Source organism: Talpa europaea (genome assembly GCF_964194135.1).
Source record: "Talpa europaea genome assembly, chromosome: 1".
NCBI classification, from domain to species: domain Eukaryota; kingdom Metazoa; phylum Chordata; class Mammalia; order Eulipotyphla; family Talpidae; genus Talpa; species Talpa europaea.
This window is the reverse complement of record NC_140073.1, coordinates 131,359,777-131,385,490: the sequence shown is the minus strand read 5'-3', so window position 1 is coordinate 131,385,490 and position 25,714 is coordinate 131,359,777. Positions and strand designations below refer to the sequence as shown.

At 41.0% G+C, this 25,714-nt stretch overlaps 1 protein-coding gene across 1 annotated transcript in view; it reads left to right on the top strand.

Annotated features, from left to right (window-relative positions):
- The window catches only part of MPP4 (MAGUK p55 scaffold protein 4), a gene marked incomplete at its 5' end in the record, with an annotated part of 36,056 nt that overhangs the window by 8,646 nt on the left and 1,696 nt on the right, over positions 1–25,714 (top strand). Inside the window, 14 exons of the mRNA XM_084242803.1 lie at positions 605–686; positions 2,677–2,762; positions 4,190–4,261; positions 4,713–4,909; positions 8,290–8,354; positions 10,105–10,122; positions 11,720–11,758; positions 14,738–14,758; positions 17,400–17,414; positions 18,791–18,832; positions 20,835–21,005; positions 22,755–22,835; positions 23,246–23,339; positions 23,729–23,837. Of these exons, the coding sequence (XP_084098929.1) occupies positions 605–686; positions 2,677–2,762; positions 4,190–4,261; positions 4,713–4,909; positions 8,290–8,354; positions 10,105–10,122; positions 11,720–11,758; positions 14,738–14,758; positions 17,400–17,414; positions 18,791–18,832; positions 20,835–21,005; positions 22,755–22,835; positions 23,246–23,339; positions 23,729–23,837 (1,092 nt within the window). The remainder of the gene's footprint in view (positions 1–604; positions 687–2,676; positions 2,763–4,189; positions 4,262–4,712; positions 4,910–8,289; positions 8,355–10,104; positions 10,123–11,719; positions 11,759–14,737; positions 14,759–17,399; positions 17,415–18,790; positions 18,833–20,834; positions 21,006–22,754; positions 22,836–23,245; positions 23,340–23,728; positions 23,838–25,714) is intronic.

Here is a 25,714-nt window from a genome sequence, read left to right as displayed (position 1 = left end):
AGTAAATGTTAACTGGGCAATATTCTTGTCCATGGTCACAGATAATAGTTGAGGCTTTCAGAAAACATGAGAGGAATCCGTGTTCACAATAGATGTCTATCAACTGTCTTAATGATTTTCACCAGTGGTTTCAAGCACACACAGTGTTGAAATGTTTTCATTAAGAAAGATTTTTTGCTTAATGTTTTCCTTTCTTGAAAGAGCTGTGGGAAACAAGTCTTGTAGATTTTATTTCAGATATTTGACTCTCTGACATGTATACTTATTTCACTCAATTCCAATATATTCACCTAAGTTTTTTTCTTCTTTTAATTGGAAGCTAAGTAAGGCATTAAATTGATTTTCTAAGAAGAGTCCCTTTGATTAGGTTGTAACTGTGAGAGCTTTCTCTGTATTTCAAAGGTTCTAAATATTCTTTTATGTCTGTGTGTGGAGGAGACTTCATAAGGCCAAGGTTGAATGGCCTTTCCTTTTTGAAAGCATGAATGAGCCTGGTCAGGCCAGAGCTGGAATGAGCCTGGTCAGACCAGAGCTCCATTGAGGTAAGCCACCTGAAAACTGACTGTGCAAGTAAGAAAGGGATTCCACTGTACTCTCTCCCCAGGGAGCTACCATCAAGCGGCATGAGATGACCGGGGACATCCTGGTAGCCAGAGTCATCCATGGCGGGCTGGCCGAAAGGAGCGGTGAGCTGCAGCAACAGGGGACAAGCATGACTGGACAGCTAGGAGGCCCGATGTTCAGTCTTTCCAGGGAATTCCTTCTTCCTACCTAAGATGGTGGTTTAATGTTGCTTGGTTAAAGCAATAAAGAAGGAAGGAATAAATGCTCCACAGACATCTGTTCCCTTCCTCCATTGGCCCCTCCCATTCTGGGCACCATGTTAATGTTCTCTTGGTTTACGTTCTCAAGGTAATCTTACTGACCTTATAAAATCAGGTTCGTGTGTCCTGAGACTCCATTAAAACCAAAATACCAAGGCAGAGAAAGTTTATACATGTTGACATGTAAGGAGACAGGAAGGATAAAAAAATTCAAACCTGCCTCCAAATTAAGAAAGGAAATGAATTTATATAGATTTGGGGGATCAGGGCTGAAAATGAAGGTGTTAAATTTTATTGACTGCAAAGTGGCCTTAGTGTGAAGAAACATGGACTTGGCTAGAGTTTATTGGCTAGTCATAGGGCACTTCATACACGGAAAAATAGGAAGAGGCTTTTCTCCAGATAACTGGAGTTTTGTGTGTGGCTGGGGGCCCTGCCTCTGGGCAGCCCACCTACTGACTGGCAGACCCTGGCCCTGTGGCCTTCCTTGGAGCTGAGTCCAAGGCAGTTTGCTTCTACCTGCTCAGGCTGGAGCGGGTGAATTGGGCTGTCAATATAGGCCTCAATGAGAAAGTTAGGTATGATTTTTTTTTTTCCTTCTGTGTTCTTAGGGTCTGAAAGCAATTTAACCATGGAGGCCCAGTTTCAGTAAAAATGATCATGCCATTTTATAGATGAGGAGATTGAGGCTCAAGAGACTGAGTAACTTGTTGGGTCCAAGTTGCATGGTTTGAGTCAGGATTCAAGTCCAGGTCTGCCTTGCTCTATATTCCCAGCTTCCATTCCTCACTTGGCCCATGTGCTTTCAAAAAGGCCTGACTCTCCTCATTCTGAAACACCTCTTACTTGTCCTTCCTGCCGGTGAGCTACATTTCCTTCCTTCCCTGTTTCTGAAATGAGCAGTTCTGTGCCTGCTTCCCTCCACACCTCCCTGCCCCGGGCCCTGGCTTGCCTCCAACAGTCTTGGGGACATTACCCCCAGGGCTTCCCAGCTGCTGAGTCCATTGGTCCTTCAGCCTCAGTTTTACTTTTCATTCTCTAGCACACTCCATTGTGCTTGTTGACCAGATATTTCTCAGCATTCTCATCATCTGTGGCTTCTGCTCCCTATCATTATCCTGCTTCTTGCCTCCCTGAAAGCACAATTGTCTGACCTCCTATTTCTCAAGGTTCATCTTAACTCCCAAATTTCTCCTGTTTCTTTTTGAAAGAATGTCCTCCCTTCCCTTTCTATTTATCATTTGCTCAAGACTCTGACATTTATTTTTAGTGTTTTTTTTTTAAGATTCATTTATTATTCATACAAGAACTGGGGTGCAGGCCAGAGGTGCGGGGGAGGTGAGAGATTCACCAGAGACAGAGTGAGGAGCAGAACAAGCTGATCTACCATATACACTGCTGGGGGGAGCAACGGGCAAGACAGGAGAGGTCTGCTGCGCCATGTGGCTTGCTCCCTGGCTGTCCTGGGGATCAAACTCGTGCTGCAGTGGCTGGCGATAGCTTGATAGCACTGTTTTTAATCCCTGTGCCACCAGGGAGGCCCTAGTGTTACCTTTTTACCAGTACTCTAGTTCCATTTTCTAATGTCCTGTTAATGACAATTAAAAAATCAATATCAGTTAATGCACAATGATGGTGGAAATGTGTAAAAATGCAGTTCTTATGCATGTTAGTAGAGGTGTAAGTTGGAATGGCCAGTCTGCTTTATTTTTATTATTATTATTTTACAATAATTTTTAAAATGGTAGTGCATGCTTTGGATAGTTTGTTAACTAGCTTTGGGATAGCTGCTTCTGTTTTGTTGTTGCCAATTTCTTTGTGTCTTCTTTGTTTTGTGTTCCTGTTTGCCCAGGGCTATTATATGCTGGAGACAAACTGGTGGAAGTGAATGGCATTTCAGTTGAGGGACTGGACCCTGAGCAAGTCATCCATATTCTGGTAACAGGCTCCTCTTCACCTTCTTCCTGACTTAGTGACCTGTCCTGTCAAGCCCACAGTGTGTGCACTATAAAGTGAGGGACACTTGCTCTGTCTCACAGCTTCCTCTTTCCAGTCCCCTAGACCTTGTCTGTTTCATGCAACTCCTCTCCCTTCCCTCTCTCTCCTCCCCCAGTTCTGGTCCCTGGGGGGAGACTTCCCTTCCCAAGCTTCCCTTTCAGCCCCAGGAAGCCCACCAGGTACCCCAGATCAGCTCGCTCATCACCTGGGTTTTGCCACTGGTGTCTTAGCCGGGGGTGGACAGGGTAACACTGAGCAAACCACCCCTTGCTCTCCTGATGGTTTTATACAACTGAAGCCTTTTAACATCTTCCTTGAGGCAGACTTGGGCTAGAAAAGAAATCACCAGAAGGCAGCATATGGGAAAAGGGATGTCCTTGCTGACCTTGCCACTGTCCTTGGTGGTTGTCGCTGGGGGTTAATGGCTTAATTCTATGAGCCTTTGCTCTCTTTTAAGTCCCCCATTCCTACCCTTCAAACCATTGCTTGCATCACAGACCAGCTGTCAGTAGCCATAGCAGCAAGCCTCCGCCTATCCCCCCTCATGCTCACCCCAAGTGTGGGGCCTGAGGTTGATCACTCAAACTGGGTTCCTGGAGGTACCCTGGATTTCATAGATGTGCCTCAGGGTCTGAGAGGAGGGTGTGTCATAAGGATTATTAACAAGCACCTAAACATTTTACAAACAACTGGAAGATCTGCATAGGGAACTTCAAGTGCTGACCATGACCATTGCACATGCCTCCACCTCATTCCCTTTGGTGCCAGGACAACAGGGTTGTGAAATTCCTAACTGTGAGAATGAAATCATGTGACTCTCAGTTCTCCAGAGCCTATCACAGGGGATTCTTGCCTCCCCCAATAGACTAAAAGGTTCTCTGTCTCCAACTAAGGGACTCTCCATTGTCACTAATGATTTGGGAGATTATCAGTCACCTCAGAAAACTTGGAAGCCCCTCTTCTTCCCCATCATGCTGGGCTGCTGGTGCAGAAACATGTGTTCAGGAAATAATCAATGACCGATGGTGTGAGGAGGGAATGCCACTCCAAGATCTCATCTGCTTCCCCAGTGCCTGTGAGAACATGGTCCTGGTGGCAGTGAAATGGGGGGCTCATGGCTGAGGCCAGGTCTTTGTGTGGGATTTTACAGACCAGTGTCCCCAGAGTCCTACAACAGGGCAGGAGCAAATTTCAATTCCTCCCTATTCCCATTTTTGGGTGGATGTTTAGCTGCTGAGGCCTATAGAAGTCCCTGTGGGAGATGTCACCATTACACCTGGATGTAGAGAGTTGTCATTTCATCTCCCCAACCCCAGTAACCCAGAGAACCCTGCGCTTTATCCTCCTCCAACTTTGACATTTTCTAGGCCATGTCTTGTGGCACTATCATGTTCAAGCTGGTTCCAGTTTTGGATCCTCCTGTTACTAGCCAGAAAATGGTAAGAATTTACTGAACCTTTGTATTCACATACAATAAATCCTGAAATAGCAATAATAATGACTATGTACTTTGCATCATGCTACTGTTTTCTATAATGGTTTGAACATTTGTTCAATACTGTGTTGGGTGTTTTTCATTATTGAGGACATGAGAGACAAATCAATAAATGGATACAAGAGGAGGTGGGATACAAGAAGTTACGAAGGAACATCAAAGAGTAGTGAACATTTTTCAAAAACTTCTTAGAGCTAAGAGATTCTATTCCAGAAGTCACCTTTTCTTCATGACACTTTGATTTAATTCCAGAGGCAACTCTCCTTTTGGTGAGAATGGAGAGGATATATAGGAACAGTGAGTGGATAGGTGGGAGAGACGATTTTAGTCTGGACAAGATTTCTTAGTCGTGGGCAAGGTTTCTTCTGATGGTGCCATTATGCACCTACTGTCAGGTGTATGTTCGCGCCATGATGGAGTACTGGCCGCAGGAGGATCCCACCATCCCCTGCATGGATGCAGGGTTGCCTTTCCAGAAAGGAGACATCCTCCAGATTGTAGACCAGAATGATGCCCTCTGGTGGCAGGCCCGGAAAATCTCAGACCTTGGCGCCTGTGCTGGCCTAATCCCTTCCAGCCATCTTCTGAAGAGGTAAGAAGAATCATGGCTCCTGGACTCAGCACTGGGCCATCAGGAAGTAAAATGTCTTCCTGAGGTTTCTGTTTTTCCAGTTAACATGAGCTAAAGAGAGATAAACAGATGGAAGAACACACAACCACACACATACACAGTGGTTTATAAATCCCAAAGTCAACTTGCTGATAGGTCCTAAGCATCTTATGTCCTAAAGGGACCAAATGATCATTTCAGCTGAAAAGAGAAAAGTATTTGGGACTCAAAACTAGACTTTTTTTTTTAGGAAAAGGAAAGTGGTTTAATTTGTTGACAAATGAGGAGGGCAGCAGACTCATGTCTGAAAGACAACCATCCTGTTTTTTGGCAGAGTGCAGGGTTATTTATACAAAGAAAAAAAAAGGGGAGATGGGCTAGGGTCTGCAAAGGGGAGGGGGAAGGGGTCAGCACAGAGATAGGAGGGCGTCAGCTTGCTTTCCCTCAATAGCTGATGTTTAACAACCTCTTCCTTGAAATGCAGGAGGACTTGTTATCTGAAGACCAACCTGTCAAACAAGGGGAAATTACAAGAAATATGGGGGAAAGACAAACTTGTCAAAACTAGACTTTAAAAGGAAGTTCTAGTCCTCTATTAATATTTCAAATCTGAATTGTCACCACAGTTACTGAATCTAAACCTTCCACCCTCATCTTTGTGCACTTGAGGTCCAAGGGAGTGGGTATAGGTAAAAAGAAGATAGAAAGATAGAAAGAAATCCAAGACTCAGCCAGTGTTAAGAGATCAAGAAGAAAAGGAGCTGGCAGGGAGGCTGAAAAGGAATAACTAAGGAGGCAGGAAGAAAATCAAGACAGTATAGTTTTCCTGACCAACAATGTCAACTACTCTGGAAAGGATTGAGAATTGACCCTTAGATTTAGCAATATGGAGGTCATTGGTGATTTTGATAAAAGTGATTTCAGCAGAAGCGTGGGGCCAAAATCCTAGAGAGTGGGATTTGAAGGAATTGATGACAAGGAGCATGAAAACTCTGAGACATTTTTGTCTGAAGCAGAACAGAGCAATGCAGAAATAGCTAAAGGGGAAAGTAGGGTGGTGTGAAGATTTTTTAAGATGGAGCAAATAATGCTCATGGGAATTATCCAGTGAGAGGGATAGTTTTTGTGACACAGGAGAAAGAAGAGAATTGTCAACATCTGTGAGCAGGCAAAAGGAGATATAGTATATAAGTAAAGGGGTTGGCCTTACATAAGATCACAAGTAGTTTGTCCACAGTAATAATACCAGCAAGGAACCTGGGGTATGTGGGTTCAGTGGAGGGTGAGTGATATGATACCTAAGTTCTCTCTCAACCAGCCTCATTTTCTCAGTGAAATAAGAAACAACATTACAAGCTAAGAGTAAAGGTCAGCAGGAGGTGTTGGAAAGAAGAGAGGAGAAAGCTTGAAAAGTTTCTCTGAGAACTGAGGAACAAGTAGATTGAATAAATATTTTATGGTCAGCTTTAAGGTTCTCCTAAGGATAAAAATCATAAATTTGAAATGATTCTGAGGGCCTCCTGGGGACACAGGTCTAGATTAGAAGGAGAGTATGATTTAACAGTAAAACAAGAGAAGGTCAAGGCAGTGATTATAATGCAGGACCATAGCATTTAAGCTTGTTAAGGAGGGAGATGAGGGGTAAGGGTCAGTGGAAAAGAAGTAAGATCAATGGATTATATGTCACGGTGGAGTAGACAGATTGGGGGTTGGGAAGATGGAGGTTTTGGTAGAAGAAAGGGATGCTTGAAGTGGAAATCATGGAGGAATTGAAGTTATTGGTCTTGAATAGATGAGAGTGGGAGGCAGTGGCTGAGAGATTGAGGGCGAGTCATTGGAGAGCAGAAATCAAGAAACGGAGGGGTCGGGGTGTTAGCAGGGATATTTATATGCCTAATAAAGTCATCGATAATTGTGGTAGAATAGCTGGAGAGCTTGAGAGTTAGGTAGGAGTCATCAGGGAATGGCTTCCCAAAGAGGAGTGGGGGGAATCACAGTTAAAGGGTGGGGAATTCTAGGGAAGAAGGAAAATTGTCTGGAGATGGCCAGGGGAAGCACAGTCACAGATAGCACCTCCAGGCCGTGGGGTGAAGGCCATGTGCCCAGTATGCCAGAGCTGGCTAACAGAGCCTGTGCTGACATCCGCGGTTGTTAAATAAGGGTGGTAACTGGAAATCTGCCTCCAGGAAGGATGGACACTAGAGAAACCAGTAAGCACTGCAGCTCAGGCTCCTTTCCCCCCAGGGCTGGCTTACCAGCTCACCACTGGGAGGGGGGGCAGGGTATGGCCCCCTCTTGAAAGGTTCAGGGGACCTTTCAAGTGACTCAGAGAGAGCTGGGTTTTCATTAGAACATGAAGGCATAGGGGCCTCCCCGGTGGCGCAGCAGGTTGAGCGCTGTGCTGTGAGGCTGTCCGCAGCCTCTGCACAGCGGGTTCCATTCCCGGCCAGCCAGGGAAAAACCCATATGGCGTGGCAGACCTCTCCTGCCTCGCCCGCTGCTCCCCTCAGCAGTGTCTTTGGTCTGTCTGCCTGTTCTCTCCCCGCTTTGTCTCTGGTGAATTCTCTCACCCTCCTGCGCGTCTGACCTGTGCCCCAGTTCTTGTATAAATAAATAATTTAAAAAATCTTAAAAAAAAAAAATAAGATCATGAAGGCACAGGGCAGACTCAAAGAGACAAAGACCTGGGGAGACTCCACAGAAGACTCACTGTGAGTCCCAGAGGGTGTGTGAAAGGGCTTCCAGGCAGGGGCAGGGGTGCTGGGTGGAGCCTTGCAGGGAGTCAAGTCAGAGGATAGAAATGGCTTGAGTTTTGGGGCTAAGGGCAGAAAGTGGTGTTGGGGAGCTGGGTTGGGGGCTTGCAAGGAGCAACAGAAATGGCAAGTTTATTGGCTTGTAACCGGTCCCTTACTGCCCTATATCAGGATTAGTACACAAATAAGGACCAGAGAAGGAACTGAAATCTGTGTGGCTCTAAAGGAACTGTAGAGAAGGTCAACAGCCTGGGAGGGAATCTAGGCCGCAGATTCTAAACCCGGACCACCAGCAGCAGCAGTCTAGCATGCCAGACGGGCAGGGCCTGTGGCTCATGTTCTGAAATGCTAGGGGCAAGTAAACACATAGATTTTCACTTAAAGTCCATGTGCCTCTGGAAAGATCCTGTGAAAAAGAAAAAAATAATTTAAAAAGTCAAATACATTTGGAGAATGTTTTTGACAATGTGCTTGGCAAGGAAATCTCCCTTTTCACTTAGGTGGGGGTAGAAGAATTCTAGAAAACCTTCTCCTGGTGGATTTCACCTGGGTTGATCTGCATCAATTTTTTTTTTTTTTTCCCCTCACAGTGTGTTTCTTTTTGCACAGAAAGCAACGAGAGTTCTGGTGGTCTCAACCATGCCAGCATTACGCCCACCTCAAATCAACCATGAGTGAGTATGCTGATACCTCAAACTTAGTGCGTGGAACATGGGGAAGCCTGCTCCCTCTCTCCCAATTCCTGACTAGGAGGGCATCCGCAAATGTTCCCAAATAACCTCTGGCAGCTCTCTGAAGTGCTGACATAGGCGTTCATTCCTTTGAATTTAGAAGACTTATAAAATGGAAAAGTTCTTGTGTTAGTGAAGCCTCAGTGATTGGTTGCTAGCCTAGATTCCCCTGAGAATTCCTCTGCTGTCTGTCTGTATGTCTGCCTGTCCATCTGTCCATCTATCCACCACCCATCTATCCATGCATGCATCCATCCTATGAATTATACACAGGTGTGTATATTGCACATGCATTGGTGAGCAAGGCTGCATAGGCGCACACAACACTTCATTTGGATTATTTGGGGATGGTAAATTTGACACGGGCTAAATAAGACCCTTCAGAAGTGGCCCTCAGGTAGCTTCCTGGAAAGGGTGAAAGAAGGGGATGAGGCCTTAGGAAGAGGGAGCATGGAAGATGGAAGGGCCACTTGGGGACACTGAAGTAGACAACAGCACCAATGCAACAGATTTGCTCCTGGCCAGTCCTCAACCACGTTATTCCTCAATTCTCTAAGGCAAAAAGTATTTTTCTATTGAAAAGATATGATGACAAGTATAGTGACATTTTTGAAAGAAGAAAAAACTTTCATAATTCCTTCACACCAATAATATTTTCCTATTATCCTCCAGTGTGGGATACATATTTTACACAGTGACACTAACAGCAACAATGCCACATTGTAATCACCTTTAAACTTAACATTTTTTCAGAAACACTTTTCGTGGTAAAATTTTTGTCTGATATTTTTTTCCCCTGTGTACTGGGAGTTTGTTTACCAGACAAAACTGAAATATTTCTTTAAAACATTTTCCTATTCCATATCTTAAAAGCACGTGCTAATAAAGCAGCCAATTATTATCTCATAACTAGTATGACCACTAGACCACTGTTTGACATTTAATTTGCTTGTGTAATTTAGGTGTGATTTATGTCAGACTTTGGAAAAGTTCATCCTGAAAACAGTTTGTAGCCCTTATCATTATCCTTACAAATCTCTAAGTTCAAGAGCCCCAGGGCTAGAGCCACTGACTTAAATTTAGATGATTAGGTCGTTTCTTTCTTTTTTTTTAAAGCCTTTTTAGCTGTTATAGATGCAGCAAAAATAGTATTATTTTGTATCTTTCTGCTCTGCTTAAATATTATCAAAGGGAAAAAAAATCTCAGGAGCAGGTTACAGAGTCAAGAGGTATAGGCAATTTCATTAATCATGAGTTATTAAAAAATTTGTAGATGATTATTAAGAAGATACTTTCTAAATATTCACTAATAGTTGTCATCCCTTTTTCTCCTTAACCTTCCCTTTCTTTTCTCCCTCCCTCCCTTCTTTTCTTCCTTCTACTGAAGGTATGAGTTCTTAAAATGTGCTGTGTACATTATTTTGTAAGTGAGTAGAAAGCAGCTCTTAGAATTTACTGGACTGGAAAGGAGCAGAAGCAGTTGGATCCGCATTTCCAACAAGCCTTATAAATACATTAGTTTCTATTCACTTATCATTTTGTTACTAAATCTCCACTGAATTTATAGAGACTAAGCCCAGAATATTAATTATTGTCATTTCGGTGCTTTGCTTTTCTTATTGTAAATTAATCCAAGTAATTATAGCATTTCATTCTCTTTGGTTTTCTGCTTCAATCATTTCTCTGTACCCAGTGATTTCTATGGACGAAGGTAAGAAGTAGCATTTGGGCATCTCCAAATATCCTTTCCAAAATCTCCTAGGAATTTGTTGCAGTTTTCTAAATTCACTTCGATTCAGCTACTTATTAAGCTCTTCTTGTGTACCTAGTAGTGTGCTAGTCGTCAATACCCTAATATATAAAAATGTCTCAGTTAAGAGTGTACCCTGAGGTGAACAAACACTCCTATCACTAAGAGGAATAAAAGAGAAGAGATAACATATATAGGCAGCCCCAGAATCTAACGTAAGAACACAATCCAAGTTGTGAAACTGATCAACTGTTGTTTCAACTGTTTTATACACAATGTCTAAAAACAACCTAGTATGGAAATTGTTACTGTTCCTATTTTAGGGATGAAAAGATTGAAATACAGGAGAGGTAAGAACATGGTCAGAAGTTGCAAGTAGTGTACCTGATTTAAACTTTTGTCAACTGGGGGCAAATGGGACTACGGCTTACTACCTCTCCCCTTCTCCAGCCCAGATACCCAGATGACTCATTATGATGTCACTCACTCACTCACTCACTCACAAAAGCAAGAAAGCAAGATGCTTGTCTACTTAAGCCTCACCTACCCACATTTTATCCCTGAAACTGGAAAAGGAAAAAGGCACATGAACAATTTTTGGACAGGGCTGCGTCTCTGTGGCTTTTGTGTCTCAGTCTGCTTGGGCTGCAATATCAAGATATCTTTAGACAATTCTCTCCACCCACCTCTTGTTTAATGAAACATAAATCTTCTCAGTGACCCTTCTGGTGCAGTCTTTGCGGGTCTTCAATATCCAAGAAATGCTCCAGTTTCATTCCATACCACAGAACCAGCTGGGTATAAAGCGAGTCTGTACTAACTTTCAGATTATTCTCCCAGGAGTGAAGCAAGAAACCACCTCTGCTACCAACTTGGTCCAGACTCTCTCTCTGACTTAAAAAAAAAAAAAAAAAAAAAACCCTCCAGTATATCCTAGAAACTAATGAATTCACTGCTGGTATAAACTATGAATCTAGAAAATAATCTCTAAGTGAATATAAAGAACTGAATGTTGTGAAATTCTCAACTATGTTTCCTATCTGTGTATTTGAAGCAGTAGAGATAAAGGGAACACATAAGCAAAGGGAGAGAAGAAGAGTTAGTGACATCAGCTCTAAAGGGAGATTACGATATGTGCAGAGAACCACTTTATTTCTGTTCCTTTTCTCCTCAATAAACTTTTTCTTTCTTTAAACAAACAAACAAAAAAAGTTATGTGCAGGAGAGAAATCTACAAAGTTGGTTTGTCGTCATATTGTAAAGGGTTTTGAATATTAGAATGAATGGTTTTCCAAGTTATATTCTTTTATTCTCTTTTATATACATCAATTTGTCCAGCATGCTTTTAAATTTTTCACCATTTTTATGTTATACAGCCTCTCATAACATAATTTTTTATTTTATATATAGCAGAATCTTTTTTATATCTCCAAGTGAGCAATAGTTGTGAGAGTAACATCATAAGGTGATCTGCGTTTTAGTGATATAAGTCTATGCATAGAGAATTTTGTTTGTCATAGTTTGTATTCTATTTTCCCCTTTCTTTGCTCTTTTATAGAAGATAACATGAAGATTGATGAGAAATGTGTGGAAGCAGGTACCATTTTCTCTTGATAGATTTATCACCACAAGAAATATGAAGTACCTCAGTCCGTAACCAACCTTCAGTTATAGATTATCTAAAGCAAATTCAACCAAAGCCTTTCTGGAAGAAAGTTGTGAAATAACCCCCTTCTTTTTTCTGTGGTCTGGCACTTGGCAGGTAAGCACAACTGTGCAAATATCTCCAGCCTCCAAAAGCACCAACTAGAAAGAGTTCTAGAGAGTGTGTCTTGGAAATGACCTCAGGAGCATTCATTCATTCAATAACATTCAGGTGGGACATGTGGAAACCACTGCTATACTGCCCTATAAAATCTTGAGCTATTAAAGTTAGAAACAACAAATACATATTTTGTTATTGTCTGACACTATCTTCTGGCAGATCCTGGTAGAGATAAACAGTAGTAGGTTCCATCACAAACTCAATGTCTTCCCTGTTTAGACATGTCCTAAATAGACCCAAATTTTTGTCAAAGAAAGAGAAGTTTATTATCTCCAAGCAACGGAGACAAAGAATTTGAAATTTTTTACAGATTCTCCCCCTGAGTGAGGGGTGTAAGAGGACTTTAAAGGAAAAGGAGAGCAAAGGAGAGCCAAAGGTGTTTTGGTGATTGGGTGTTGCTCGCCATCTGCCGGTCTTCTGAGCGTGTCAGAGGGGGCTCGTGTTTGCACATCGTATGTTCATAGATGGTGGTTCAACTCTTCCCTAGGTGGAGATTTTTTTTTAAATATTTATTTATGCATACAAGAGCTGGGGTATGGGCCAGAGATGCCGGGGATGAGAGGATCCACCAGAGGTAGAGTGGGGAACAGAACAGGCAGACAGACTGAAGTGCACTGCTGAGGGGAGCAGCGGGTGAGTCAGGAGAGATCTGCTGCCATGTGGGTAGCTCCCTGGCTGGCTGGGAATCAAACGTGATGCAGTGGCTGTGGATTGCTTCATATGTTGCTTCTTAACCCTTGTGCCACCAGGGAGGCTCTAGGTGGAGATTTTAGTATGATAATGAGACTGTGGTGAATTTCCAATCAGGAAGTAAGACTGCAAGGAGTCTTATTGCTCGAACGGTTTTTTTGTTTGTTTGTTTGTTTTGAAGAAATACATACTAATTAAAATTTTTATTTTATTTTATTTTTTATTGAGTTAACGTTGGCTTGCTTGCTTTTAGTGTCGAGGAAGTATAGGATCCCCCCGTCAGGTATAGTTACTGAGCGCACCTGTCACCAAAGCCACCCTCTGGATGTCTCAGTTCTAGAGTCATCTTTCAAGCATTAGTTTTCATGTTTGTCCATTCTTACCGGACAGGGGTGGTTGGAATCTGACTATCCTGACAGGCTGAAATATATGGTGTGGACAACATCGCTTTCCAGTAATCAGTTAGGAATTCTAACCACCCCCTGCAGGCAATAACAAATGATCTTGACCCTTTGTTTCCTGGTGTTTTGAGGTCCTGGAATGAATTTGCTACCCATTGTTTTGTTTTCCTACCCATTGTTTTCCTGGTTTGGCAACCACTCCAAATTTTTGAGAAATACATGAAAATATTTTACAATTCTATACTTAATTTTCTCTTGATAATTTGGGCAAAGGTTTTCTGAGTTTGGCGACAGAATTAAGATTGACTTAAGAATCACAAGTGATTTGGTTGAGAGACTAGTAGGAGAGTCTTTAGTCTGGTTTATTTTGGCTTTACATGGCCTAAACTAGTTTATAGATATTAATAAAATTATTAAAGAGATCCCAGAACAACTACAAAATAATTCTGACACTGTCTATTTTTCGAAGTACACATTCTGCTTTTTAAATTTGCAGTAATATTGATTTTCTTTTTATGATTTTAATTAAAATTTTTTATTAGGCATTACATTCATATATTTCAAAATTAGATAACTACAGAAGTATAATTTTTAAAAGTTCCTCTTTTAAATGTTCAGTTTTTTTTTTTTCTTGAGGCAATGTATATTCTCAGTTTCTTCCATATACTCTCCAGACATAATCTGGGCAATGGTGGATATTTTTTTTTCCTCTCCTCCACCCTTATCTTTTGAAAATAATACATAAACCATTTAATGGTATGCTTCATATACTGTTCTGCTCCTGGATTTTACTTAAATTATATCTTGGAGATAAATCTTAGTACATAAAGAGCTTCCTCCTACATATTTTTTAAACAGCTTTATGGTTAAATAATTTATGAGGCATTTATATAATCCCTTATTGGTAACCATTTACATTAATTTCAAAATTTCTTTATAAACAATGCTACAATGAACAGCTTTTTATCCTTTCACACATGTGTGAATATACTTTAGATGCAGCATTGTCTGATCCAAGGATGCATGCTTTGGTAATGTTGCCATATGCTTCAATTTATTCCTCATATAAATTTTAGTTTCTTAATCCTTAATATCTCTTTAACACACTAATAGAACTGTTTCCTTTGATGAGAAAGTTGGCTTATGCCAAATATTTCCCAGTTATCTAAACAAGTCTGCTCAGTCAAATCTTCATAAACTTAATCCTCTAGCTGTGGACCTGACTCCCTCCCAAATTTTCAGGCAGGTCATGTCCCTCCTACACTTGCAAGCCTTCTAGCAGCAAAGCTGTGCAATATTCAACAATGTATTGGAGTTTCCTGCAACATTCCACCTTTCCCTTCCCTCTGAGCCTCTTATTTTATTTATTCTATTTTGTTTCATTATTCTTATTTATTTATGTTAAGCCCCTGCCGCACCTCTGTTATCACTACAGGTCTATTGCTTGTTAGCAGGCATCTCATTATGCCATTGCTTATGCATTCCTCATCTACCTCAAAGAGATAACACTGACTCAGCCTTGCTATAGGAAAGAAAAATTAAAGGTGTTGTGCATGTGGAAGCTTAGGGTCTTGGAATTAAGCTGGTACTATATAGATTTAGTATGAACAGTAATGTAATGACACTTTGTTTCCCTCCTCCCCCACATGGGAAATCATAGATGAAGAAATATTTGAATCTGGTATGTAAAAAAATGAACATTTGGTACTGATTTTGAAATGTGTGTTACAAATTTTGGTATAATTTAAACATTTAGAGATATGAAACAAAAATTGTTTAAATAAACAGCATCGTTATGGAATATTGTAAATTTCACTCTAACCAGTACTTCTTACCAGGGGCATTTTGGAACCATAGGGGGGTTGGGGGTGAGGGGGGGAGGGCATTTTTTTGACTGTCATATTGACTGGGGACACTACTAGCCTTTGATTGGTAGCAATCAGGAATTCTTGACGACCTGCAGTGTATGAGACTGTGCTGCACAATCTTGAATGTTCTGTGGTCACAATCTATTATAATATAAATGGGTAGATCTTCAGTACACAATAGGGACAAAAATTTTCACAAGGTGTTAACTTGAAAAGTTCAGAGGTTTAAAAAATATTCATTAAGGAGAGAAATATTTAAACAGAACAGATGTTGCAATGCACTTATTGAACAATCTACACACTTTGTCTATACATACTGATAGTAAATAAACTGGAAAGTGAGGCATCTATACTGAGTCAGTTACTTTCTTTTTATTTACTATGTTATTTGTTATTATTGATGATCTATGGTATCATCAATGGTCTGTCCTTCAAATTAATGTTGACATTATAGGCAAGAAAGTAGACTCCACAGAATATTTTTGAAAAGCTGTCTGTCAAGTTTTGGGGCATGTTAAGATTACTTATCCACTTTCTATCTTATGTTTCCTCATATCCATTTTATTAATTTATGATTGCTTTAACATATTATCCCTACTTTAATTTAGGCAGTTTTCTTCTTTCTTTTCATATATATAAATAAATGTGGTCTGTTACTATTTATCAGAGCACTTTATTCTAGAGTCCACCTGTTACTTTGTTCTTCTACTTTACTTCATATAAGAAATATTTTCTGATCTCACTTCTTTTAAATCCATGCACTTCTTTTAAATCTTCGTTACAAGTATCTAATAGTATCTGTATATCTAGAGAAGTCATGCCCAAGGATTTCTATTTTGAAATAGATATTTTAAAAATAAAGTTGCTTAATTTATATTATAGTTAGAGCATTCTACTGATTTTTAAAATTATATATATATATGGTAGATTATATTCTATATGAATTTCATGTAACAGAATAGAGATGTTGCTACAAATAGTAACTATAAAAAAGATGACATGGAGATAAAAGGAATTGGGAACAACTTATCTGAATTATATACTCACTATTTATGTTGGCTCAAATTTCCTATTTTTAATTAGATAGTTGGCCTGTTATGGGTATCTACACTGGACTCAGTGTTTGGGATTGATTTAGTCTTTAATTTCTCTGGATTATAGTAATCTTTTTTTGCTCTGTCTGGTCAACTCATTATTTTGCTGGAAAGTCCTCCGAATGCTAAAACTGTGGTGGAGGCCCAACGCTATTTGCCAGGTGTGTGAAGGAGGAGGCAGTGTTGCATAGAGGTTAATGTCATGGACTGGAGCCAGATTGTCCAAGGATGTATCCTGGTCCACTAGTCACACTATGGATCCTCCATCACTTAAATTCTCTGCTCTGCAGTTTTCCCATGTCTGAAATGGGAAGACAATTTGTATAAGTAGTTGTACTGTAAGTACTACCTGAGTGTTAGCTGGCATTGTTATGAAATTTTTTCCTTTGGGGTAGTCAGCAGTTAGCTTTCCAGGAATAGCACTGCAGAGGAAAGTGCACAGCTGCCCTTAGGCACTGGAAAGCACCCTTCTGGATTCCTCTTAATTGAAAGAGTGAGAACTCTCAAGCACATTCTCAACCCATTTCACTTCTAGCTTACTTCTACTTCACATAAGGAAGTTACATTCACTTGGCATGTTATCTAAGTAAACACCCCTTGCCATTGATTCATGGCACTCAATTCTGTTACTTAGTGTACTTAATGTGCAGTTAAGTTTCTTTACTTCACATCTAAATTCTTTGATGAATGAAGTACCATGTAACTTCCTTGAATTTCTCTAAGAGATGGTAGTAGAGTCTAATTAGGAATGCCATTAAAAAAGCAAAACAGGGAAGATGGATGTTTCAAATGGCTAGAAAACATAATATATTGTGTTCACTCCCACCTGTCTTCAAGAGGCCAACTGCAGTCTGAAATGTGTGTACTATACCCAGGGAGGGGTAAGGAATGAGGACACACAACCAGAGGTGCTGTAGCACCTGCCCTGATGCCCTAGTCCCTTTTCCTCCCTTTTCTCCCCATCACAGGACTGTAGCCATATGGCCCCTGGGATGGAATAAGGCTCAAATAGGTTGCCTTCTTACAATTTCTCACTTTCAAGCCCCTCCCCTCCTCATTTTCTCCTAGCCAAATAGAGAGCAGTCTTCACAATAAAAGGTTTTCAGGAAGCGTCTAGGTAAATTTAGAAAAAGTTATTTAGCCGCAGCAGGGTCAGGTCAAATGAGTTTCAGAGTAGCCAGTTGTGTGGGATCCATTTGCCATGCAGGGTCTTAGCCAAGCACACCTGCTGAGGGTAACCTTTTGTCATTTGTCTTTAATTGATTGTTAACTTGATCTTTTGTCTTTAATTGATGGTTAACTTGATCTTCTTAAAGGTTTAACTTTTCATGTCTGTTTCTGCATTTACTCAAATATCCAGAGGAACTTTCAGAAGGTAATTGTTCCTTTTCATTTCCTGGGTAAATCAAATAGACTATGTTTAAACTCTTTTAGTGTCTCAAAGTGAATATTTGACAAGATAACTGTTTTTTGTTTGTTTGTTTGTTTAAAAAAATTTATTTATTTATGCTTACAAGAGCTGGGGTACAGGACAGAGGTGTGTGTGGGGGGGTGAGAGGATTCACCAGAGACAGAGTGGGGAACAAGACAGGCAGACTGACTGAAATACACTGCTGAGGGGAGCAGGGGACTAGGCAGGAGAGGTCTGCTGCACCAAGTGAGTCACCTCCCTGGCTGGGGATGGAACTCATGCTGCAGTGGCTGGCGATAGCTTCATAGCGTTGAGACTTTAACCCCTGAACCACCAGCGAGGCCCCAGGATAACTTTTAAGATAAAAGATATTTTAAGGGTGAAATTAATGATCAAACATTCAGCTCCATAGAAAATATTTTTAAATGAACAATGAAAGTAAGCTTTATGAATAGAGCCTTAAGTAAACATTTCCTTTTAAATGCATTGACATATTAGAAAACTGTTTGTTTATAAGAAGGTGGAATTGATATGGGCTTGTTTTCTTTATATTTTAAAATGTGTGTTCTTTTAAAATGTGGTTGAGAAAGAAAGGTTGTCTGTGTCTGAACAAATGCCATAGTATCTGTTTATGAACAAATGTTCTGTATTCTCTCAGGGATCAGGACAATTGTGGAAGTGAAAAGAAATAGTTTATTAAGAAGGGATTTACAAATTACATATTTAAAACCTTTTTGTTTCAAGTTTATAGCAATTTTCTGAGCCCCAAAGAAAACAGAAACAGGAGGTTAAACTAGCTCTAGACATTTTATAGCCAATGGTCATAGTTTCCCTCACTTTTGTGTCTCAACTTCCTGTCCAGTCAGGAACAACTGGCAGCCAGAAAGAAACTGCCCATTTAATACAGAATGAACTATTTTATAAGGAAGAAAACAGAACATATCCAACAAGGAGATTAAACATAAGACCTGCCTAACACCTTATCTGCACAGTCAAGTGGCTGCTTCTTTTATAAAACTGGTTTTCTTAGGACATGTTTTAAAATGTACACCCAATTTTTATATGTTTTTTACTATGCCTCAACATCTTTTTTATGTCTTTCAACAAGTCTAAAGTAGCATTTTGTTCTCAACCACTCTAGACAGAATATTTTCAGTGTATGCTAGACTTCCGAAGATGCCAGCAGCTAGTCTGGTAAGATCCTCTCCAGGCTAAGCAAGCAGCTGTGCTGCCATCTACTGCTTAGTCAGCTGAACACTGGAAGGTGATTTCACATGCACATTCTAAGCCATTTCCTTCTTCCTCCCCATGTTCTGCTCCTGCTGCTCTCTGTGTTCCAGACAAGGATGAATTTGTTGGCCATAGTCAGAAGTTCTTTGTCGGTAGGTAAAGATTAACAAGAGGTGTGTCTTGGTCATTACTACGTTATAGTCAACCCTGCTTGACACTCTTCTGAAAGTTGCTTTTGCTTATTGATGTTTCCAAACTTATTCCTTGTTCTGGCTTTCCTTGGAACTTTTTATTGGTCAGTGTTCTGATATATTGATCATTTATTGTAATCTATCCAGTTTCCACTGGATATCTCTTAGTCTTACCTATGAGACATAAATCTTTCATTTTTTTCTTCCAGACTGTTTCATGTATTTACCTAACTCAAAAGAGACCAACTCTTTGGCTAGTAAACTTAGTTTAATGGCCACATTTCCATAATCTGTCAACTGGACAGAACTTTCTGAAGGACCAGGAACTATACTGGGCTTCCTCCTCCATGAGACAGAGGGAGAACAGCAGGGCTGCTGGGTCTGTGACATAGATTGTTGGTTTCCAGGTCTGGATGCACATTGGAATTATTGGGGAGTTAAAAAAAATGAGACCACCTTATTCTGTCCCATCCAGAATAATTCAACCTAAAAGCCATAGGGAAACTGAGCAGGGCAGGTATCTGCGCTCAGGTGGGGAAGAAGCAGCCTGGGGTGGGGCATTAGCCTGAGCAGGGTGGGGCTGGCATCTGTGCAGGGGTTGATGGCAACAGGGCAAATTGTCAGAGGGGAGGCTAGGGGAGCACACAGCTGCCATCTCGTGGGCTCACAGCCTCTACGGGATGCTCCTCACCTAGCTTGGGCTCTAGCTCTTTCTGCCAGGCTACTCCGACTATCTGTCCCCCACCCTGCACAGGCGCTCTTGCTTGATAGGAAAAGTAAAGGTATTGAGGATAGTTAAGGGTCAGGTTTATCACTGTTAAAGAAGTCACCATATGGAAAGGGGAAGGTGAGGATGAATCCTGTCCTGTTGAATTGGCATTATAGGTATCAGTGTGAACTCATTGTTTTCAGCACATGTAGACACATAGATGTATGTATGTGTGTGTGTGTGTGTGCGTGCTTGCACATATATAGTCACCAGCTCTGTGTCTGAAGGAACTGGAGACAGCTCTGAAAATACCAGGAAGCCCTGTGATTTAGTGGGCAGGTTAAGCAGGATTCTAGGAGTTCAGAAATCACAACTAAGATGTCCAGCTCTGCAACTGATCATGCTGAGTGACCACCTAGCTATCTGGCTTAGTGTTTGAAACTGAAAAATATGAGCAGTAAGCCCGCTCCACGGTTCCCACCTGGGCCAGAGCCACCATCCTCCCTCCCCTGGGGACACTGAAGTAGTTTCCTAACTGCTCTCCCCCAGTCTACCCTTAATGCTTACATCCTCTCCACAGCAACCAACATAAATCAAATCATGTCACACTCATCTCTCCACCAACTGGTGACTTCCACTTCCACTTTGACCACAGGTTAACACGTGGCCGGGGCCCTGTGTGACCTCCCTGGTTTCTTCTCCAACCCATTTTTGACCACTCCCTCCTGCCCACTAATCCCAGCTACACTCCTCAAGCATTCTCAGCACGCTCCTTCCTCTGTACCTATGCAGTTGCTGTTTCCTTAGTTTGATTACTCTTCCCTCTATTTGCCTCCTTAGCGGGCTTCAATAGTTTATTTAGACACCTGCTCGAGGTGACCTTTTCAGAGACACTTAACTGAACTGCCTACTTGAAGAAACACTCTATTTTTCCCTATCCACCGGCTCTTCATCTAAGCACTTATTTTTATTGTTTATTTTCGTCTCTCTTCCTCCATAAAATGTAAATTTCACAAAGGAATGGGGTTCCTTGAATTGGCCACTGGATCCCCAGCACCAGCTACAATGCCTAGCATATAGTAGGCTCTGGGTGCAACTTAGAGGTAACTTGCAGGGGCAAGTTGTTTTTCCTTCATATTTCTTCCTAGCTTCTACCTTCAGACAGACAGACATTAATTAACACTTTGGTTCATTGAAGCAAGAAGTCTTCCTTCTGGCCTGGGTCTCATGCTCTATGCTTTGTTCCCTCCCCAGCTGGTTTCCGCCGCAGCATGCGGCTCTGTCGCAGGAGATGTCACCTGGGCCAGCTGCATGCCAGTGCCTGCTGTGCCAGCAGCTGCTGCAGTGCAGTGGGCGCCCCTTATGAGGAGGTGGTGAAGTACCAGCGACACCCTTCAGACAAGCCCCGCCTCATCGTGCTCGTGGGTATGTCCCATTTACAGTGTCCCCTACTCCCCCCCCACACAAGAAAGTTTTCCTTCTTTAATAGTTGTGCATTGAAATAATGGTAAAAGTAGAACTCTGTATGGCTTGCCACATACACCTTAAAAAAAAAAAAAAACACCGTTTCATATGCATTATAAGTAAAACCTTATTGCATCATACTTTTATTTTTTAAAAAGAATTATTTTATTTATTTATGCATACAAGGGGTGTAGGCTAGAGGTGCAGGGTCTGGGGGAGAGGATTCACCAGAGACAGAGTGAAGAGCAAAACAGGCAGATTGTCTGAAATACACTGTTGAGGGGAGCAGCGGGCGAGTCAGGAGAGGTCTGCTGTGCCATGTGGGTCAACTCCCTGGCTGGGGATCGAACTCATGCTGCAGTGGCTGTGGATAATTTCATAGTGCTGAAATTTTAACCCCTTGCACCACCAGGGAGGCCCCATCATGCTTTTTTAATTGTCTACATTGAAAGTGGTAGGCCATGGTGTCGATGAACCTGTACAATAACAAGTTGTATTAGTCTGAGGTTATAATACATTTTTTCCCTTTTTGGAATTTGTCCTATAAGGATTGATGAGTGCTCTCCCAGACAAGATCATTAGTCTGTATCAGAAAAATATCATTAAGATCCACTCCTCCCCCCCACCCAAATTTATAAGAACCTTCTTTAGAGAAGTGTCTAAAATCTTTTGGTTTGAGTCTTTGGTGCTAATGAACAGGGCAGATACAGAGCTGGGTGATCTGCTGTTGTGACTAAGATCTTCATGAGGCTGGTCCCTGCAGCGATAGGAACTGATGTCGTGCTGCCGACTTCTCTTTTTTTCAGCTGTGATCAAGCAGGCCCCTGTAGAGCAGAACAGCGTGCCTCATAGTAGGACCAGCTGCATAATATGCAGGGCACAGTGCAAAGTGAAAAATACATGGGCCCTTGTTCAAAAATGATTAAGAATGTTAACACAGCAAATGAAGAGCGTTAAACCAAGGGCAGGACCTTGGGTGTGGGCCTTGTGAGGTGGCACAGGGTTTGTGCCCAGGCAGTCAGCCTTGCCTGCAGTGTGCGTGGAGGTGTTACCTCAACTACCTGTCAGGAAACATGTTTCCGAGGCTACATGTCACAGAACCTGCCACTGTGGTGGCAGAATGACAGAATAACAGAAACTTCCTTTAATGCAGAAAAACAGGCTGCCCAAGATAAGCTGAAATAGTCCAGAAAATTCTTTTTTTTTTTTTAAAGATTTATTTATTTATGCATACAAGAACTGGGGTATAGGCCAGAGGTGCGGGGGGTGAGAGGATTCATCAGAGACAGAGTGGGGAGCAGAACAGGCAGATTGACTGAAATACACTGCTGAGGGGAGCAGACAGGAGAGGTCTGCTGTGCCATGTGGGTAGCTACCTGGCTGTCAGGGGATTGAACTTGTGCTTCAGTGGCTGCAGATAGCTTCATAGTGCTGTGCTTAACCCCTGTGCCACGAGGGAGGCCCCCAGAAAATTCTTATAATGTCCAACACTGGGTGAAGTTGGGCTGACAACTTCCCCATTTCTGAGTGTTGAAGTATAGGTTACTTCACGATCACCAGGAAAATCCCCAAGAATTGTTCCTGGTTGGTCCAGGAAGCTCTGTAATTTCCCTAAAACATTTACTCTGGTTCTTCAAGAAAAAGATGGAAAATTCTCCCATGATTTTAATTATCCACATCTAATCTCTGTATGTGAATTTTTGTGTTTAGGACCTTCTGGTGTTGGAGTAAATGAACTAAGAAGACAACTTATTGCACTTAATCCCAAGCATTTCCAAAGTGCTGTGCCACGTATGTTTATTTTTCTTACACAGTAGCTAATGTTTTGGTGACACATTCTCTGTCTCTGCAAATGTACTGATTTCACTACACTATGTGATGCTACCTTTGTTGTAAAACTCATAAACAATTTACTAGTGCCCCCTGAGGGCCTCCCTATCCTGGCTTATTACCTATTACATTTCTTGTCTACACCATAAGGACTTAAGAGTTTATAGATTAACTGATTTTGGTATAAGAACTTTTTCTTTCTTATCACCAATTCAGGCTCCCTCTTTTTCACTTTAGCATTTTATTTATTTGTTCGCTTATTTATTTATTCATTCATTCATCATTGGACATCTTTATCCAAATGCATAGTAGTAATAAATCAAAACATATTCAGGGTTCTAAAAGCATTTTCAAAATTCCATTTTGGACAGATACTACTCGCTCCAAAAAGAGTTATGAAGTAAATGGACGTGAGTATCACTATGTGTCAAAGGAAACATTTGAAAGTCTCATGTATGGTCACAGGTAAGCTAGATGTTCAGAATCTGATCCTTGCCTTTGGTTGTTTCACATTCAAAATATGTTCCCTATTCTTATGTAATGTTAAAAGCTTCTGGGCAATTCATCCTTTTTGTTTCTGAAGAGTAAAGCAAGAAACTACTGATATACTAGTATACCAGGGCACCAACTCATTGGGACACTAGGGGTAGAAGAATAGCAAATTTTAGAGAATTTAGAAAAGTGGTTAAGCCCTAGATGTAATTTCTCTCCTCCTGTTGAATATCCACTAATTCTTTTTGTGCTAGCAAAATTCATACATGATATTCTATTCTTTTGTAAATTATCTTCCTGTTACTACCCATGATATTCTACTTACAGAAGGAGTTCTTAGGTTCTTTGTCCCACCTTTGCAGGATGCTCGAGTATGGTGAGTACAAAGGTCACCTGTATGGCACCAGTTTGGATGCTGTTAAAGCAGTCCTTGATGAAGGAAAGATCTGTGTCATGGACTTAGAACCTCAGGTGGGTCTATGTTAAAACAGTTGCCATTTCCCCAAAATAATGAATGTCTATCATCCACTTTGTGTACATGATGTAGTTTGTAGTGGAGACATTTTATTGTTCGCATTTTTGAGGATAAGAGCAGTTACCATATCTAAGGGCCAGGATTTAAGTAAATGACCAATTTACTTAATATCTTGTGTCTAATTAGGGAAAGAGTCTTGCTCTTCAGACACAAAAACGGAATTGGGCTGGTGGCAATAAAGAAAAGTTAGAATCTTTTTGACCTTATATTAGAGGCATCAAGGCAACATCTTGCAAAGGGAATGAGATGTTTCTTTACACAGGCTCCTATGTTACGGTGTCTGTAGTTACCTCTGAGACCATATGTGGAGTGAAGCAGGAGTGAGCAAGTTAAGGAAGATAAAGAATACGTAATATGTAGATCCTGCTAGTTAATGATCATTGTGTTATCTTTGCATTTTCTGTGGTCATTTAAAAATACAGCTTGTTAAAAAAAATACAGCTTGTTTGCTAAAGAGATTAATATATCTTTTCTTACTTGAGTCAAAACTGGTAGTCAATGTGAAGATGTCAGCAGTCTGCAATGTAAGATTATGGAAAGAGGAAAGGGAAAGGAAGGAGAAACAGAGCTGTTCCACCTCAAGAATCTGTCTTTTCCTTGTCCTCTGAGACCATGTATAGATTCTTATCCTTAGATTTCAATACGGGTGTCATAGTAAGAAGAGCCAGGACTTGAATTTAATTTTGATTTGAGAATACCATCTCTTGGTAATATTAAAATGGCTTTTACATAATCATCAAAACCGCATGGTATTGGAACAAGAACAGACATACAGACCAATGGAATCGAATAGAAAATCCAGAAATAAACCCACAGGTTTATGGTCAACTAATCTTTGACAAAGGAGCAAAGACTATGCATTGGAGCAAAGAAAGTTTGTTCAATAAATGGTGCTGGGAAAACTGGGTCGCTACATGCAAAAGAATGAAGCTTGACCACCACCTCACACCATACACAAAAATCAACTCAAAATGGATTAAAGAACTAGACATAAGACCTGAAACCATAAAATATATAGAAGGAAATATAGGCGAAACACTACGTGATTTGCACATCAAAGACATCTTTACAGACACATCACCCAAAGCAGTGATAGTGAAGGCAAAGATAAACAGCTGGGACTATATCAAATTAAAGAGCTTTTGCACAGCAAAAGAGACAATAACAAAAACAAAGAGAAACCCCACCAACTGGGAGAACATTTTTGCACCCAACACTAATGATAAAGGACTGATCACAAAAATCTGCAAAGAGCTGATGAGTCTCAACAACAACAAAGAAAATAATCCAGTCAAAAAATGGGCAGAAGAGCTTAAAAGAAACTTCTCTGAAGAGGAAATGCAAATGGCCAACAGGCATATGAAAAAATGTTCAACATCACTTGTCATCAGGGAAATGCAAATCAAAACTACCATGAGATACCATCTTACACCAGTGAGAATGGCACATATTAAAAAAACTAGCAACAACAAATGTTGGCGAGGGTGTGGAGAAAAAGGAACTCTTCTGCACTGTTGGTGGGAGTGCAAACTGGTCCAACCACTGTGGAAAGCTGTGTGGAGATTTCTGGACCTACTAAACATAGAGCTTCCATATGACCCAGCAATTCCACTCCTAGGTATTTACCCAAAGGACACAGAAACATCAATTCCAAAGAACACCTGCACCCCTATGTTTATAGCAGCACTGTTTACAATAGCTAAGCTTTGGAAACAACCCAAATGCCCAAAAATAGATGACTGGATCAAGAAGATGTGGTACATATATACCATGGAATATTACTCAGCATTCAAAAAAGATAAACACATGCAAT